The sequence below is a fragment of the Neopelma chrysocephalum genome, unplaced genomic scaffold (assembly GCF_003984885.1).
Source record: "Neopelma chrysocephalum unplaced genomic scaffold, ASM398488v2 Primary Assembly neopelma1_76, whole genome shotgun sequence".
Lineage (NCBI taxonomy): Eukaryota > Metazoa > Chordata > Aves > Passeriformes > Pipridae > Neopelma > Neopelma chrysocephalum.
Genome location: NW_020897737.1, coordinates 9997257 through 10016714, shown reverse-complemented (window position 1 = coordinate 10016714; position 19458 = coordinate 9997257). Strand labels below are relative to the sequence as shown.

Genomic DNA, 19458 nt, shown 5'->3' with positions numbered 1-19458 from the left:
ATATCACAGCACAGCTTCTGTGGTTCTCTGTCTCCACATGACCCCTACCTTCCTCACTTGTTCAGAGACTTTTCCTAATGAACACCTCTCCATGTAGCAGCAGCCCATTAAAAGACTGCTGGATAATAGCTGGATGTGAGTCAGTGTCATGCTGGTGTGAGATGCAAACACCTTACTGAGCTGTATATATGGAAACAAGACCTGGAAGAAACACAGTTATCTCCTTGCTAAATTAGAAAGGCTTTTGCCAGAACCAGGTGTCCAACTTCTGGCACTCTTCAGGAAAGGCTGGAGGGAGACTGGCAGAGTGCAATGAATGGGAAGGACCAGACATGTAGAAAAGATGACACATATGGGAAGACTGTAAGGATTAGGATTGTTTTGAGAAGAGAAGATTAAGCATAAAAATTATAACAGTCTTCCTCTTCTGTAAAGAGGAACAGAATTTCTCACCGTTTCTCAACGAGGAGGACAAGGAATATCAGGCTTAAATTACAGCAAGATTCAGATTAGTCATTAGGCAAGACTTTTAACAGGAAAGCTAAAAAAACCGGTATCAGACAGCCAAGGCAGCCTGCAGATCCCCACTCTGCAGATCCCCCACTCTGGGGTGTGAAGAGCAGGTTAGAGAGGGTCTGCCGGGAATGACACAGGCACAGCTACACCTTTCTGTGGGTTAGATGGCAGCCTGACTTACCTCTCAAGGGTCCTATCAGCTCTTTGATTCTGGTAGGGATATTATTTGGTTGTCAGGCCTGAGCAGACAAACTGCAGAACACCGCCAGTATGGAATATGCAATAACACCACCTTCCAATTCTGCACTGACCAACCAGCGCAGAGCTGCTTTGTCCTGTGCTGCTTCGAGCCCCAGGCCCACACACTTTTAAGAGCAGTTTTCATTTCCTTGACACTGATATCTAAATATGACCAGCACATGCCCAATTTATAATCCTCAATTTATGTTAACATTGTACCAATAAGGGAATGGAAGTATCCTGTGAAGGAAAAGATTAGACACACAAAATAACTAAATGCCTTGGACAGATAGAAGGTGTATTTATCTGCCACATGTTTTTTCTCCCAGATCATTCAGTGCTATCAGACACCCATTCCAACTCACTCATGATTCACTGTTCTTCAACAAGATGTACTAAGCCATTAAAATGAAGAATTCAGGAATGTCGATCTACTGCAAAAATAGATTTATGGTTCTGCTCTCAGACATCAAAATATACTGAGCTGAGAAACACCAAATGACTCAGACACAGCTTGGACTGCTATTAAGATGCTTTTTGATCATGTTTGCCTAAAATGAAATAGTATTTCAATTATTTTGCCTTGGTGCTCCAGCTCACTAACGATCCCTTGAAAATAATCCTACAACATAGATAAGAAATACTTGGTTTTGACAGGGTATTGTCATTGAGCTTCTTGTAATGGAGTGGACGGAAGGTTATGCAACATCACTCTGTGCTTAATCTCGTGCTTGTCAATGGTCAAAGAACTCACTGCATGACAGACAGAGACAGAGAGGCATTTTGACAGATTGTCTTATCAAAAATGGTGACCTGATTGCATATACTGAATTCTGATTTTTTTTAAAAAAGGGGTGGAATAGAGAAGTTGGATGACAGCAGGACCCTGGGACTTACCCATTCTGATCCTCTCCACAGAGCTCCACGACTGCTCGGAGGTGAGGCAGAAGACAGCAGTTTACTGGCTGAGTAACCGGCTCTGCAGACCTTACACAGCCTGTCTATGGGCTGGCAGGTTGATTTTAGGACTGTCCAGCTGAATTAACAGAGAAGTAGGGCCTATTGATTTAATGGAGGTGAGACAAAAAAAGAGGGCAGATTCTATATTTGGGCCCTGCTAGTTTTGGTGCGTTGCTGTGCTACATATTTATGTACAAATCTAATGCTCTAACTGTATTGAATGAGTACAGAGGAACTTAAGGCTTACTTTTATCCCTCCATTTCAGTGCTGTAAAATGTTGAGGATGTTACACTTTTAACTAGTAATTGTTGTTAGCCTTGTGTTTTTTCTAACTCCCAGGAGCAACTCAGTCTTTCATATTCCTGCTTATTTAGCCTGGTACCTAAATAAGGTTTACTGACAGTATTATTGTTTAGGTTACATACTGATTTATAGTGTCATATGCACGTAATAGGGAAATGTCAGCATCAGAAATACAGAAACATTCATGAAAATGCCCATATTTGCTTCCAGACGTCAGTAGTTATCTCTGTTATTCAGTACAGAAAGAAAATATGGAATTTAAGACATAATGTTGTGCTCTGAATTTTTAAGCACTGAATGTGATGGCAGCTATTTTTGTAAGTGTAGGAGCCTTTGCGAAGAGAATATGGTGACAAAAGCGTGACAAACAAAAAACAAGCAGACAAAAATAGTAATTTTCCCCAACTAAATGTAGTTTACTCCTCTGCCTGTCCTCTTCTCCATGTCTTCACTCTTCTTTTTGAACTTTTACATTATTCTAAATTGAGTACATTAGCCATCAGATCTGCATCTGTCTGTCAAAGAGCCTGGCTTTAGTTTTAAATCTCCTCTGCTCCAGGGTCTACATTATTTCTTGCCTTTCTCCTCTCATCTTTGAATTCTGCTACCCCTCTGCAACTTTCCAATTTTTTTTAATATTTTTGACAGCAACTAAGTCTTTTGCTTCTTTTAGATTTTTTTTTCAATTAGCTCTTTGTTTTTCCTCTCTGTTCCATCCCTGTCAAATGTCTTTTTCCCCCATGCCTGCCTGTCTCTCTGCGTCCACACACTCCACCACATATGCATGTTTGACACACACACTATTTCTTTCTGCTATGTCATCCAGTGTGACCTAACAGTTAACAGTGGATTTTGGTCCTCTGTAAGAACCATGACAAAAAATCATGAGGGAAACCATCAATGTCAAATATCTGTAAAAACACAGTACTGCAATAAAGTTCTTTGACCTATGTATAAAATACGACATTAAAAAAATCTGAAACCCTAAGGCAATGGATTTAAGGAACTTACTGTACTGTGCTACCAAAGTAACTCCAAGTAAGCAATGCTGTGAGGAACAGTAGCTTCCACTCCAGCCCTGCACCTCACTGCTGGAGGGACCTCCTGCTTCTCTGCTTCAAACCTGACGTCTCCAGACGCTTCCAGAGATTCAGTCACCAGACACACTCCACAGGTCCAAAACACTGCTCAGCAACTTTTCCACAAACATGCCCTCATTCCGATTCCTGTGTTTTGTGTTTTGTTCTGCAGATCTCACCTTCAAGCCTCTCTGCTCTGCAGAGGACAAGACACTGCCTCCAACACCTCTGCTTCTAGCAGAGTAATGAGCGGTACCGATAAACTCCAAAGGGTGACCTCAAAATTCTCCACGGGGACGATGAGGAAGATGATTTGACAAAGTTTAAGAGTTAAATTCCGGCACATGAAATTTAAAGGAGTCAGAAGATGGATGGGAAAGTAGAGATGCCTCTGCATAAATATATTTATCTTTTTTGCTAAAAGCTGTTATTATAACATTCGTGTCAGTGCTTGGGCTGCTTTTTCAGCAAAAGGATGCTGCTGCGTAGGCAAATGTTCTTCGTAAAGCCGTAGAGATACGACACTGCTTTTGTACAAAACTGTCTTTTTAATACCACTCCTCAGCTATAAGTGGTTGAAATCCGTATTTCTGCAACTGGATATGTAAAGGATGTAGCTAAACTCGTGTCAATCAAACCTTCAATTCTAGAAGGATCCAGTCTGTATTACAGTGCTTTTTTACTGGCTGGTAAACAACGCACATGAAATTCAACATTTTCAACCTCAAATTTTCTACTTTGACACTACAACTGGACATTCAGTGTCTGCTGCGTTGAACTGAATCCAGGCAGCCCTTATCAACATGTTGCCATCTCTGAATTTGGAGGCTGTTAAAATGAAAACAATTCATGTTGCCTTGCTGAAGACAAACAGAGAAATTCTGAAAGGTAGATGCAAATTATTTCAGAATGCCTTCTAAAAAAAAAATAAATCCAAATGCAAATAATCAGCTTTGTTTCACTGTTTACTTTAGAAAACTCCAGTATTGAACTCCAGGTTTAAATTCATCAATTTAAGCAAATTAATGCAAAATCTAGCCCCTGTGTGTGGTTTTGGAAACCATGGCTAGGAGACCGTATGTTTAAGAGGCAGGCCAGGATCAAAAGCTTTTTATCTTTACTGTTAACTCATTTTAATCCTCTGGCAAAAAAAGACATCCTGGCTGTGTAGTGGCCTGTGTAAAATGAAATAATGAAATCAGCACAGCTCCAGCTAGCACCATGATGTTTGACATTTCAAACACCACAACGCTTCAGATAAACTGGCAAATTCTTCCGCAGAGAGAAAGGACTTCAATGGCCGCAGAGCAGGAATGAAATCTCACCTCAAAGGACAATCCTTCCCTTTCAGGTGCAGGTGGAGATTAAAAGCCTGACATGGGGATTCTGCTCTACAGCACTTGGAGATGCACCAATTCTGTGGGTACTTAGCAGATCTCCCTTGCTAAGATCAGACCATTGAGTGTCTTTCATAAACACTGTGTTCAGTGTTAATACATTTGCTTTAAAGAGTTGCAAATGAACATGTTCTAGGCAGGATTCAGGAAGCTCTTTCCTCTCATACTTTCCAATTTTTTTCCTAAGAGATTGAAAAACAAAAAAAAGTGGAGCAAAGTAACCTACAATAGTCTTTAAAAACTAGCAGACTATCTGGAGGGAAAACTCTTAGGAACAATTTACATCATCTAGAATTGTCTGAGGGGCTGAAATAATTTTTGTTCATTTGTATCTTTTCTCACAGAATATTATGAAATACACACTGGCTGGGCCGCTCAGGTCCCACACACTGTACATCTCTCTGTTCTACTGCCTTTTAAAGCCAGTCCTGCCTGACACATCCCTTGCTCTGGCACCCAGATCTCAGACTGCACAGCAGTGTTATTTCTGTTTTCCAGGTACCAGGTGAAGTTGGCTCAGCTTGATTTGCAATCTTGTGAGGTCCAGGAGAAAAGAGGCTCTGGTTATACACAGCAGTAAGGGTAAGTATGGTTTTTAGAAAGGCCCTACACTCAACGAGGTCCTTTTAGAGAGACTGTTGCTCTTTCTGGGCATGCTCTGACAGCATAACATCAGAATTGTGTCCATCCTGTGACAGGACAACACCCTCAGAAACACACAGTAAATCATGACATTGCATTTGCTGGAAAAGGAAATCAAGATGCCCCTCTGCCACAGAGACAGAAAGCTTAACCACATCGCGGCATGGAAGAGCTTAAAGTCCCTACTGGAGAGTCTCAAGACTCAGCCCAGTGTCTCAGCCTCTGTGGGAACAGGTTTGGCCACATTGGTGGCACAGTGTGCTGCTTCAGCCTGTCACCACTGCAACAGCAGGCAAGGGTCTCTTGCAGTGACCCAATGTCTTTCAAAACTACTGTCTCTAATGGAACCACAGCACTCAAATGCTGCCCTGTCTCCCGCAGGGCACACTGCGATCCCCTGATGTCTCTGCTGCTGCAGCCCCGAGCCAGGGGAAGTCAGTCAAGCCCATCCATACAGGCAGTTATTAAAAGATAACCCAAGCTGTACTAAAAGGCAGTAACATCTTGGCAGATGGTAATGCAAGAAGCCACTCGAACTTCTGTACCTTTCCCTCCGTGATCTGACAGCTACATTGCCAGAAGGAAGTGCAACTACCGAGGTACACTATGCTCCATCAGCCACGAAATGGGACAGAAACATCCCTGAGAAAAACCAAGGATAAAATATCATACGAATAGAGGGATGGGACCATCATTTTGATGGTGTCTTACTGCTGTTTGCACGAGCAAATAGAGACTGTGTGAAGAGAATTAAAAGAAGGACTGACAGATTTCCCCAAGAACATACAATGAACCAGCACTACAAGCATCAGGAAAAGACATACCTACAGAGGAGAGAAGAGAAACTAAATTTTCCCTGAGTGATGAAAACACAGCAGGTAAGGACAGGTAAAGTACATGCACCTTATACAAAGGACACATTTTTTCTGCCAAAAGAGTATTTTACCCATCTCTGCCTGGGAAGCACTAACTGCAACATAATGGAAATTAAAAAAGGGATGAACACAAACATCTTTCCTAATGCACAGTGCATCATGAAAGTCAAATCCTGTTAAGCCTTGACTGTTGAAGTAATCCTTACTCATGCAAAAAATCCCAATTAATTCATCAGGGGAAAATGCTGTATTAGCCTGAAAATCTGAAAACCAGCTGAATGTAAATGCCGTCTTCACATGAGGCCAATATTATCCAACCGACTGGATCCTTCAGGACAGTCCATCTACTTCATGAAGAACATGTTAAACTTAAAGACACCAAGGCTCTTTAGCAAGAAACTGAAGCATCAGGGCACAGCAGCTGAGCTAAATTGGTGTTTACTGAAATAAAGCCCTTTCATTCCTTCCCTGCTTGGAATAAACAAAAAACAAACCCACAACATAAACTGTAAAATTCGCTCCCAAGGCTTTCTCCAAAGGCAAGTGATTCCTTGTATATAGGTCACCATTTGACTTCTTCAGAGGAAAAAAAACCAACCATACGGGCAGCAGCGGCTGTATTTCAATGTAAGGAATGGATTTCACTTTGTGCTGGAAATGTTTGCACAGTGTCCTCAAAAAAAAGAACGTGGGAAACAAGAAAACATGCTGCAACGAGCCATGTGAGACTGTGCACAATCAAATTACAGGAGGTAGCATTTTCCAGCGGTTCGAATCACAAGACATTGCTTCTATTTTGGGATGTACCTGGCTTACTGTTTGACCTTGGGTAATAAATGACATGCACTCTCTCTGGGCATCCCTTCCTTCATTTGTAAAAAGATGCACGGTCTGATCTGGCAATGTACTAATTAAAATAATTCTGTATTAGGATGGGAACATTTATTCAAAGGACAAAAATTTTGCTCAAGCACAAGTGCATAGAGACTAGAAATCACTGTAGTTTTCCTCATTAAGGAGCAAAATTAAAAGTTTTAATTTTTGTTAAAATTAAAAAATTAAGTTGGTTTTATTAATACTTAACAATTTATTTCTTGCAACTATACATTTAAAATTACAATGTATTGACAAAACAAATAATACCATAGAAGGACATTAGCTTACTGATGAGAACATCAGCAAGGAGACAGAGAATATATGATTTATTGGCAAAATAACTCCCCATGATTGCAGTTAACCCACCTGCTAAATACATTCCACAATAAGTGCACGCCTTTGACTATCTTTGGGGATGTTTAACTCTTTACAGCTGTGTTAAGTATAATATTTTCACCCAGCAAGCAAACAGAGAGGAGAGTTTTCCCCTTCCTCACACTGCCTGTAAGAGGTGATTGCACCTGCTCTCCAAACTGTTCAGCAGTTGTTCTCAAGGATGTATGACAAATGGACAAAGGAATTAAATGAAGCAGTAGAGTGCAGTGTGCCACCTCATTCAGCTGGTATGTCACCATACCATCATAAGCACTGATACAGGCACTAGACACACTCCCCTAGTGCAAAATGAACTAACAGGGATGGCTTATTTCTCCAGGGGAAACCATCCCTTGAGACTGGCATTGCTGCATATATATTTGTGATGTGTCTTCAAAACTTTCCTCTCATAGAAAATGCTGTCAGAGTGAAAAGTTTGGTTATGTTATGGTTACAAATAACATAAACACATTTATGGTTGTGATTGTCAGACAATGCCATACAAAGAAACAGCACACCTCTCTATGTATGCTACTTCAAATGCCTAATGCTGTAAGAATTCTTGTTCAAGGCAATCAAAGTATTTAACTGACTTAACATTCTTCGTGTCTTCTCTGGATACCCTTGAGCCTCCTGAGACCTCCAGTAAGTGAATTTCCTCGGACTCCAATTGCAGTGAGTGGTATTGGATGGGGCAGGGCCACTTGTTTTTACATCATTTATTTACTTGTAAATAAATGTCGCTTCCTCTCCTGGGAGGAAAGAAAGCCAGAAGCATATGAACTTGCAAATCAGTGATGAACAGAGGAAACACAAATTGGACCCGACAAGAGGACAGGAACAAAAATCTACCAACTGCCTGCTCAGATACCAGACTGACCTCTTAGTAACAAATACCACAGCGAACAGAATCAGTTGCAATAATTACTGTGCCCTAGTCAGTGGAAGCCCTGAATTGTCAGCACTGACGACAATATCCTGGGGTAAAATCCCGACTACTGAAACCAACAGCATGTTGAACCATAACCACATCTTGTGCTTCCAGCTAAAAGAACGGCTCTCATTCATGAAAAGCACCAAAATACAAGGACAGATTTCCAAAAGTCTGTATCCTGAGGTTAGCAAGACCAAGTGCCTCTGAAAATCTGGTTCCTTGCTTGCAAATTACAGCACAGCACAGCTTAGTACTGTATACCCAACACCCCTCCCTTTCTTACCCACTTCATCTTACGGAAATACTCTTGAAAGCCCAGGGTGGCTCCTGCCAAGTAATTCACCACCTGGCAACCAACAGCTGATGCTCTTGGTGTGCCCCGGGTGCAGTGCTCCGCTCCAGAGCCCGGCGGCGCGACCCCATCCCACTCGCCCCGTGCACTCCGCTCCCTCCGGCTAAAGACACATCTTTTAATTTCGGGAAGAAGCAGCAAATCGAAGAAGCCCTCTGCTCCCGGGGGAGCGGTCTCTCAAAGTACAAGCTGACAAAGACGCCTTTTTTTTTTTTTCCCATTTTTATTTTGTGGAGACTCGCGGCCCCGCTGCAACCCCCTCCACCGCCAGCCAGAACCGAGGGCACCGTCCCACCTCGGCAGCAACGCGGGAAGCCGATCCGAGGGACCGCCGCCAGCTCCCCGACGGTCCCCCCGGGGATGCCCCGCCGTCCCCCAGCGCCCCTCACCTCCATGCCCAGCCGCTGCTTCAGCACCAGGGCGGCGCACAGGTACCCGGCGCGGCCCACGAAGAGCTCGTCGGAGCCGCACTCGAGGAAGGAGAGCGGCGCGCAGACCTCGCTGAGCTCCCTGAACTTGCCCAGCGGGCGGGCGAACTCGGGCAGCCCCAGGGCTCGGTAGACCAGCGCTGCCACCGCGTACACCCCGGCGCCGCCCAGCAGGAACGCGGCGCGGGTGTCGGCGTCGGCCTCGCCGCATCCCTCCTGGTACCGCAGACAGGCGTCCACGACGCGGCGGGCGGCCCGCAGGTACGAGTCCCTTGACGGGGCGAACAGCGGGCACTGCGCGACGTGGTACAGCATGTAGGCCACGCCGGCCACGCCGCCGTACAGCCCGCCCGGGCACCCGCGGGGGCCGCCCAGGGGCGGCAGCTCCCGCAGGATGCGCTCGATGGTGGCCGTCACCAGCGGCACCGCCGCCTCCCTGTCCGGCGCCGCCGCGGGGCTGCCCGGGTAGTCATCGAAGCGGTTGGCGAAGCAGCGCTGGCTCTCCATCGCCCGCCGGCGCCGCGCTCTGCGCAGCGGGGGAGAGGCGGGCGGGGGCTGCCACTGAGGGGGCGGAGGGATGCGAGGGAGAGGCGGGAAAGGGGCGAGGATGCCGGGCGGGGGTGGGTGACGCCGGCTGGGAGTCCCGGCGGTGCCAGGGGCGGGTCTGGCACAGGGAGGACGGTGCCTCCCCAGCGCCCCTCGCCCGCCGCCGCCCCGCCTGCGCTCGGCGAACCCTTCCTCGGAACGTCTCCCGGGATGGCTGTGGCTGACCCGAATCTCCGGACCGCAGAGCTGAAGCGTCTCGGGTCTGGTGTCCTGATCTTCCTTCACAAATAGAAGCACTCGCTGCACCTTTGCCCGACCCGTCTGTGCATCCCCGGGGAAAAGGGGTCAATTGGGTTTTTCACTCTCTCCTGCCCCGCTGCTACCGGAGACGCTACCATTTGGCTCAGGAATGAGTTCTGGGTCTACAGGAGAGATCCAGGGGCAAAGAAGGGTGGCCGGATACCTGCTGAGTTATTCCTGGCTGTGGAACGGCCCCTCGGGGGCTGCTGCAGCCAAAGCTGAAGGATGTAGCCAAACCCAAACGAGGGTAGCCCGAGGACAATTTACATGGAAAGACGAGCAAGTCCCCAGCAAACCAGCAGTGGCACAAGGCTATATTTGCCCCCTTTCCTTCATGCATAGGCCAAGCAGAGCTTATGAGGAATAGAAAATTTAGGTCACTGAATAGATTCTAGTTAAAAGAAAGGGGGGGGGGAAGAAGGAATATCTTGAAGCAGATACTTAGAGCAACTCTTTAATGATACAAATACACAGTTGTCACATCTTCCCCTGATGATGTGAACTTGTGCAGCATAAGTGAATTTATCATCAAAGACTTATGGGCATCTGGTGGTATCTGGTACTTTCTCTGCAGATGCAGCCTCAGTAATTGAGGGCATTCCTAAAGGAAGGTGGAAGTAGCAGCTTGCTGGAGGCTCCAGCCGGTAGCCACCAGTTGGCACAGCAGTAGCAAGAGACAAAGCACTGTCCTTCGGCCATTGAAAGACCTTTCTAGAGTGTGTCTGGCTTCTCTCAGCCTCATGCCGGCTGTTTAACCCTCTTCCTGCCTCCTCTAGAAAGTACCTTCAACTTTGTGCAGCTCCTCACTTACACTTTCACACCCACTTTTTGATTCAACCCACTCATCCTTTCCTTCCTTTGTATGGGGTTTATGATCTGCTCAGAGACATTTGCTTTCACCCTCTGATTTTGGTTTCTGCGTCTTCCTTCTGTGCCTTTTTGCCGTGTTCACATTCCAGATACCCACCAGCTAGTCTGTGTTTGTACTATGTTCCCTATAGCCCCATTTTCAGTCTTACCCACAGCTGTACCATATGTTGTTTCTACCACACAGATCTTGCCAATCTAGAGCACTGAAAATGTGAAAATTCCCCACCAATAGATAGGACATCTCATTCACACGGTATTTACTGTCATTGACTGGCTCCTGTCAGCCCATTGATAAGGTTCAGGGTGTAGCTCAGGATTTTCCAGCATAATTTCTGTTGGTGTAGAGAAATGTGTTCCCTACATGCTCTTTTAAGTGAAAATTTGGGAGTTTCGTTTTTCATTCTGACACCATTTATTCCACATTTTGTGGATACTTGCTTCATCTTTCCAGTATCCTTTTCAGATTAAAAGGACTGGTAATTTCCTTCAGTATTCTGGGGGGGGGAGATATCTTGGACATAGTCTTCCTGTTCATGTGAAGGAATCCTCTCACTGGAGGTGCTTGTTTCCCTGCACTGAATGTAACTGAGAAAGTTACCTTGGTACAGGTACCTCTTTTTGAGAACCTCAGCAAGAGGAAATGGACCCCTGCCAGTTTCAGCAGCAAAGGGTTTAAGAAAAATACAGAGTTTGTAAGAAAATCAATTGGGTTAGCAACATTTTTCTGCAGGAGGGTCAAATAAGTGCTACAATATTTTTCAAAAGAGGGTCAGTAATGACATGCTAAAAAGGAGCACTTTCTGTGCTCTGGAGAGTCTTTTGTTGAAATAAAGAGAGCTTAGCCACTGTGGGGTTAGGAAGTGTCACACGGCAATCAAGCAAGAAATGAGGATGGCAGTTTCTGCTGTACTTTCGTATGACTGTTAACCACCAAAGCCAAAAGGAGAGATACATTAAAAAACCCCATGTACTTCTTATAGGTGTAAACCCCCCAAATCTTAAACTACTCATACTTTTGTGTACAAAAGTTTCACGTTTTCAGATGGGTTGTGTTCTGTACCTTTTTCTCTCAAACAAGCACAGTTGCAGTCCTGATAAAAATGGAGGAGAAGAAGCGCAGATTATCGAGTGTAGATCATGTGTCTCTCATCAGATCATCTGAGATTTGCCCTTCTCTTGGGTTCCAGAGTAAGTGTGGGTCTCCAGTGTGGGCCTTCAGTTTGAGAAAAATGTGAACTCCCCTCTCTCACTCCTCTTCACTGTTGCAGCTCCCTGGTTTGTGCTCTCTGAGCATGCCATTCCTCCTCTTTGGCTCTTTAAATCTGATGCTGCAAGCCAAGTAAAGGGAAAAAAATTATAGATTGTCCAAGGAAGAGATATGATGCTGGTGTGGTGGGTGGAGGAGGGAGCTGAAGCCTCAAAGCTGTTTGTTCTGTTTTACTAAATCCACTGTTATGCAACACATATTCTAGAGATTTATTGTTACATGTTGATAAAATGTGTAATCATAGAATAATTCAGCTTGGGAGGAACCTTAAGGTCTAGTCCAACCTGTGTTTAAAGTAGGGCTTATTGGTGTGCTTGTTTGTGTATGCTTGTTCACTTCTACTTGCTTATTTACAGATTCCTTCAGGGAATCTGTGCCATCTGATATTTCCGGCAGAGCACAATAATCTGTCTTCAGCTGTTGTGTGGGGACTGGAGACATCTCCTAATAAATGTCTGATTGGTTATTCTGGCATTTGTCTTGTATACTTTTTACTGATGTTACAATTTTGTATGCCTTCAGGATTTTTGGATACCTGCCAGTTTCGTTCTTACCCAGTGTTCCACATTTCTGCCAAGCCTAAGGTGAAACACTGGGCTCCATACACAGTCTGAGCTTCAGTAACAGAAGTGTATTAAGTGGTGTGAACATATTAGCAGGGTTGTGCTAGAGGGTCTTCAGGCTGCTTTGAGCACACCTGCTATTAAATTCAAAATGAATTCCTGCCCTAACTATTAAAATGAGCCACCAGTACTCTTTACTGCCCAGTGCTGCTCTTCCCTTCACAGACAGTTTTGCCACTGCAGGTCAGCTTTGCAGTTAGCTCCTCTCCCTGCCTGGTTAGGCTTTGTCCTGGGAATCCACACTCCTATCTGAGGGACTCTGGGGTTTACAGGGTCACCTCTGTCCCAGCTCTGTAGTCAGCTCATGTTTGATGGGCAGCTGGCCCTTGGGCATTTGGCAGAAAGGAATGAATTAGGCAGAGCTGTTTCATGTCCACATTAGAATAGAAGTACTTGTATTTCCAGTGTTCTCTGTTGAGGGCTCTTGAAGGGGAAATTACCACTGCACTGCAGAGACCATGGTAGTAGCCAAAATACAGAGGAGTCTGACCAGGAGTCATACAGTGGAGGCAGCCCCCAGGGTTTCATGGCATTGTCATTCAGTTGCCACGTTGCCCCAGCAGTTTCTGGTTGCTCAGTATATTCTGTTTTCTTACCATAAGCATTTTTTTTCCATTTCTTAGGTTGAACTATCCTGTTCTGTATGGACTCTACTTACAAAGCAACACAAAATGTTTTGTGTTTTTTGTTCCATGACAATCAATTGACAGTGATCTGAAAACCTGTTTTAAAAATTAAGTGCTTCTTGGCATTGTACAGTGGAATCTCTTCCTAAGCCGACCTGTTTTTCTGCTACTTGTATGTAGTTCATAATAAAAACACAGTTTCTACATGAGGCAAGTTTTAATACATGTATTGCCATTCACTGTACCACTGCCACAATGAACATTACACATCAGAAGATGAGGATGCACTGAATTACTTTTTTCTCCAAGGGCACACTGAATTTCTGTTTACTGCTCGGTTTCATAAAACTTAGGAATTGAACAGGAGTTTAATTTCTTTGAGACTCTGCCTTTATTCCCAAATATGGTAGAAATTGGCCAACAGATGAGAAATTTCAGGATACTGGACAGTTATGCATGATCATGCAAGCCTTGCCTCCTTGAGAGACAAGACTAGAATGTTTTTTGGGGGTTTTTTGGGTCTTGATGTTTGTTTTCTTTCTTTTTATGAGAATGTGCAGAGAACAACTTATAGGTTCTTTAACAATATGCTGAAAGCATGGGCAGAGATACTCATTGCCAACAGAATTGATTTTTCTTACAGAATATCACATTTTCTATTTGTAAATGTAGGCTAATTTCGGTAACGGTTTTGGCTTAGATAAAAACGTTACAGCCTTTATGGAGTCTCTGAAGAGAATATTGCATTTTTTAGCATCTCTGTGTAATCCTACTTGTGATAAGTGAATCACGGTTCAGCTGTTGACACATGCCAGGACTTTCTGCAGAGCAGGAGGTTTGAAATTTGGAGTTTTGGTTTAACTGATAAAAATCCAACTTCAAAATGGCACTACCTTGACCCTATCCTGAGCTTTTTCCATAGGCTTTGTTATTCCTGGCATTCCTTCCCTTGGCTCAAACCTGCTCAGACTAACAGGATGGCAGAACACTTTCCTGCAGACATGTCTGGCACAATCCATAGTTTCTTTGTCCAGCAGATTATGTCCATTTTTTCACGTTCAAGGTGATTTCTAATGGACCATGAGTACTCTTGTGTGCTTGTAGAGCAGTAGTTCATCTGCAGTTCTCTACCTGGTTCTGATATTGTCTAATGGAATAAAGAAGGAAAAAAATCCCACTGGGCACTCTACTGTAGATATTAAAATGAAATAGTTATTTTTCATCTCACTAATTAATCTGTCAGTACAACATATACTGTAAATTCTAAATTTCCTTAAGTGCACCTTTTCTACAATAGATGTCAGCGTGATATCCAAGATTTTAATTGTAACATTTTTTGTAACAGCCGGAATTTGGAAGCATTTCAAAGTACAGGAACGAAAATCAACATCAGAAATCAAGTAGTCCATTTTGCTATTGCCTTTGTGCTAGCTCATCTCAGTAATTGCTGTGATGGAAATAATAGACAAACAAATGATGTTTCTACTTGCCAGGGCAGGGACCTCACAGAGGGCCCACAGCAGGCAGTAAAGAGAGCTGGGGACAGTGACTGGGCCCTGGGAACTTGGCACAGCCACAGGCACTGAGTAGTAAAGCACATTGTTGGGATTTCAGGCTGTAACACTAAATCTGAAAAGAAAATGTCCTGGGGTCTTAAATACAACTAATGATGGTAATGTTAATAATGGTTTTATGTCCTTGGGGAAAGATAGCACCTCCAGAAACAAGTTACCCTTTAATGATATGCTAAGGAAGTTAGATACATGATAATAGAGATGGAGGAAAGTTCTGAATCATCAAAACTAGTGCAGCGTTTGATCTTTTTTAAAATTTCTGTATTGGCCATGCTTGTAGACCAGGTCTAGATCTCTCAGCTTGACATATTTGAGTCACTCATAGTGCCAGGTGACATGCTGTGCATTACAAGACACACACTTAGAAATACAAATTATACAGAAACAAAACCTCTTCCAGGTGTTTTGGTGTTTGGTTTTTTGGTTGGTTTGTTTTTGGTTTTGGCTTTTTTTTTGTCAAATTAACAAAACCATAAGACAAGGCTGGCTTTACAAAAACGAAAACTTTAATATGAGACTTCTCCTGAGAACCTTCTATCCTAGCTGTTTTGCTGAAAATCCCTAAGGATTAAGCAGCCTAAGTTAGGGAGCAGTGAGTCGTGCAAATTTGCACAGGTCCAGCTTTATGCATGTGGGAGCAGCCTGGTCTAGATGCTTTTATGAATCTGCAGAATACTGGCTTCTCTCCATGGAATGCTGATGCATTATCCCTTACAGCTGCAGACCTAGGAAAACATAAAATAACCTGAGTTTGGGTGTATAGTTATTGTCCACTCAAATAATGAAACAGTTGGCCTAATTTAAGACATTGAAAATTAATGAGGTTGACACTCAAGAAAACTGCAGTCTCCTCAGGGTTTGTTTTTAATTTTTGATTGACACATTTTAAGTCACAATTCTCTATATAGGATGACAAAATGGCTGAGCTTGGAAGGGACTTCCAGAGGTCACCTGGTCCAGCTCCCCTCCCCTACTCAAACAGGGTCACCTAGAGCCAGTTGCCCAGGACCATGTCCAGGTGGCTTTTGAATATCTGAGCATGGAGACTCCACAAAATCTCTGGACAACCTGTACCAGTGCTCATACACCCTCACAGTTAGAAAGCATTTCCTGATGTTCAGACAGAGCTTCGTGTATCTCAGTTTGTGCCCTTTGCCTCTTGCTCTGTCACTGGGCACCACTGAGAAGATCCTGGGTCCATCCTCTTTACACTTTCCTATGTTTCTATACACTGATGAGGCCCCTCCCTGAGTCTTCTCTTCTCCAGGCCAACCAGTCCCAGCTGTCTCAGGCTTTCCTCATGGGAGAGGTGTTTTAGTCCCTTCATAATCTTACTGACCCTTTGCTGGACTCTCTCCAGTAGCTCTATATCTGTCTTGTACTGGGGAGCCCACAACCAGGCACATTTCTCAAGCATGATTCTTGGTCTTCTAATTTTAAGAATCGACAACCTTTTTTTTTTTTAATGTAGATATCACAACTGAACTAAAAATAGGTCTCAGAAGAGAAAATAATTAAGGAGGCCAGAGTTAATTCTTAGTAATCCTGAAACAATGCATGGAGCACTTCCTTTTAAATACAGTGATAATATTGTCTTGGGAAAGTGCCAAGAACATTTCAAAATCAATTTCTGCTCACTTCCATTTGCAGCTCTTGCACTTATTACACCGTCTGTCTTCATTTCATTGCTATATACCAGTCTGATGGGATGCATAGAAGCTGTGCTAAACTGTGCTAGATGACGATCCATCTGTAGCAGTTTATGCTATTTTGCTTGTTAAGCATCCAAGGAGGAGGTAACAGAAATATTCAATATATTATACTCTGGTTTTAGGTTTCTTTTAGTATGAGCTTTATGGGTGGCTTGAAGTTATAAATTAAAATAAGATAAAGTAATATTGTTGGACTTTAAACAAAAACATTTTGCTTAATTTTATACCCTCAAATTTGTAAGCTATAATCAAGGAAATATTACATCTGGGATTTATCTTGCATAAGTGAATAGTTCCTAGCTGCTCTCAGTAAATATTGTTCACGAGATCATGGTCTAAGATTATTTCAGAAGCCTGTTAAGCATTTTTCTTTTTCTAGTCATTTGTTTTAAAACTGGTTCTTTTAAAAGCTAGAGGTAGAAGATATATAAAAATAATTCACAGCTTCATGAATTATGCAGGGAAACATTCTAGTTGATAAGGCAATATGTTCAGGTACTAAGGTATAAATTTGGATGGGATATTACAAAATTAGGCTCTGATTCAGTAAACCATATGGGTCAGAAATATTGCTCACATACTCAATATAAAAAGCTCATGCTTGAGTGAATCAGACCTATACTGCTCTGGCACAGGATTTTCCCCTTCCAGCTTTCTGTAAGTTGATATTTCTCTGAAGTAAGCAGAATTAAGCCTGTTTAAAAGGTATTTTAAGACACTTAATCTTCACAAAGTGACACTAGTGAATGACAGAATAAAACCATGGCCTTTCCATACAAACATGGTTTTAGAGTTTCTCTATGTAAGCCAGATGATTCAAATTCATTATGAAAAAGGCAATGTAGATAAAGGGAATAATATATGTGTAATATTTATACACAAACTTACATTAGATAGATGTATGTATAAGCTCACGTTTCAAATTTGAAAATAAAACTTGCTGTGATGAGCTTGAAAATAATTTTTAAATAGAATCCATCCTTTCTCTGATTATTACCTTTATTATTGTATCTCATTAAAAACAAATTAATTCAGTAATACTTACTCACTTACTGCTTGGTTTATTTGCTGTGTCACAGCACTGTTTTCAGCATTTCTGCAAAGAAGAAGCTTGACATCACTTTTTAGAATCACAACTAGTTTAGAAGAATTTGCCTGCATTTGCCGTCTTCTCTTGCCTTCCCTTCCTTCTCTATTCCCCTCTGTCAGAATCAAATTATGAAACAAAGCCATCAGCTCTCCAGAGTCAGGTATTAATACACAGTTTGATGAGAAGCCTCTCCTTTGAAAAGGTTCCTGGGCTCCATCAACAGTCACTGCAAGGAAAACTTTGTACTTGGAAGTGCAGCTGCTGATGCTGGCAGGGCTGGACTGGCCGACTTTCTGGATGCCCCACATTTGGATGCTTGTTATTCAATGCACAGTGACTTTCACAGATGTCGGTGCTTGTTACCTACTGTGGAGAAATTAAACCTCTGCATGTTAGCCAGAGTACAAATTGTTCTCTCTTTTTAATGTCACTTTGCCCTCCAGCCTACGCTGGCTCTGAGGCTCCGAGGCCCACGCTGGGGTACTTAGTCACATGTTCCCACACTCACCTTTAGATTTAGGTATTGTTGTGTTCAGGAGATTAAGTTAAGTTTCAAATAATTCTTCTGATTAGAACAACCCTATCTCAGGAGGAGATCAGCCTGATGTTTTCAGCATGCTTGACTCCTATTTGCATTAAAGTCCTGGACTCCTGTTTACATCAAGGTCCTATTCCTGCATAATGTTTCCCGGAGCTGTGTCTGGATCAGCGTTGGCTGTCACTCCCATTGCCTTTCACTGCTTGGGTAGTTAAAAAAGATGGAAAACTAATGTATCTGACCTCATTAGGAATTTTCCTCATAGGAATTTTCCACTGGCATTCTCCCCACCGTTGCCACAGAAGAATGGTGAGAGGGGTGAGAGGGGACATGTTCCAAGCATTTTATGGCCCACTGATGACCTTTTCCTAAAATAGCACCTAAAGACCAGTAACTTCTGGTACAAGATAATGAACCTCTTACTCTTCCAGCAACATATCCCTGGCACACATGTCCTGGAGAGCATGGACACTCTCAGCTCACAGGCAGGCTGCAAGTGGGCTGGCAAAGGAGCTCTGTGGTGCTCAAGCAATATTTTGCCGCTAACTTTGTATATCCTTGGGTCTCTGTCCTTCACCTTATGGCCCACAGGCATGACTGTTCAACATAGGAGTTTGGGACAGAGGATTACATGTGCTTGTAACATTAATAGTTAATTCATTGTAGGTCCCACTCTAATCCCTGGCTGAAAATGAAGATTTCTGAAAAGCCATCTCTGTCTCCAGTATGCAGCAGAGACAAGACAAGTTCTGTAAAAGGTGACTTTCCAGGTGCAATTTCTGTCATCACCAAAAACTCTCCCTGCCTTACTTTGTTAAAAGTTTACCCTCTTTGATGCTTGCCTTGAAGGCCCAGAAAGCTCATTTTTTAATTCTCCCAAAATGTTCCAAGCAGAGGGTGGGCAGGTACTCTGATCCCTGGGCAGAAGGGGTGGTACAGGAGCCAGGAAAATGTGCTGTGAAGTGCCACTGCCTCACTTAATATATTTTCTCCTCCCTCGTCCTATAGACTGGAAGAATAAGGAATGGCAGTTGCAACAGCTCCTTCTGGAGGTAGGTTGCACTTAGTAAGAAGGAAAACATGGTAAAGCATTGTAAACAAGGGAGATGTAACTATAGGCAGAGGCTGTGTGACATGAGCCAAGTGTATTCGTGTCACACTCAGTGTGTCAGACTTGACAGGTCTTTCATGTCAGAGGCACAAGGATCAAGTGTGGTTTTGGAGCCTGTCCCTTACGGCAGCATAAGCAGGATTAAAGACACTTGAAATTAAGCCCATTTAGTTTATAGAAATTCAAAAGATGTTTCCTTCTTCCAGCACTTTCTCCTCTGCGT

General features: G+C 43.3%; 1 protein-coding gene across 1 annotated transcript in view; it reads right to left on the bottom strand.

The window, feature by feature from the left end:
• The window catches only part of LANCL3 (LanC like 3), a 37334-nt gene extending 27849 nt beyond the window's left edge, over positions 1-9485 (bottom strand). The window contains exon 1 of the mRNA XM_027688992.1: positions 8940-9485. Coding sequence (XP_027544793.1) covers positions 8940-9485 — 546 coding nt within the window. The remainder of the gene's footprint in view (positions 1-8939) is intronic.
• Between the last annotated feature and the right edge of the window lie 9973 nt (positions 9486-19458).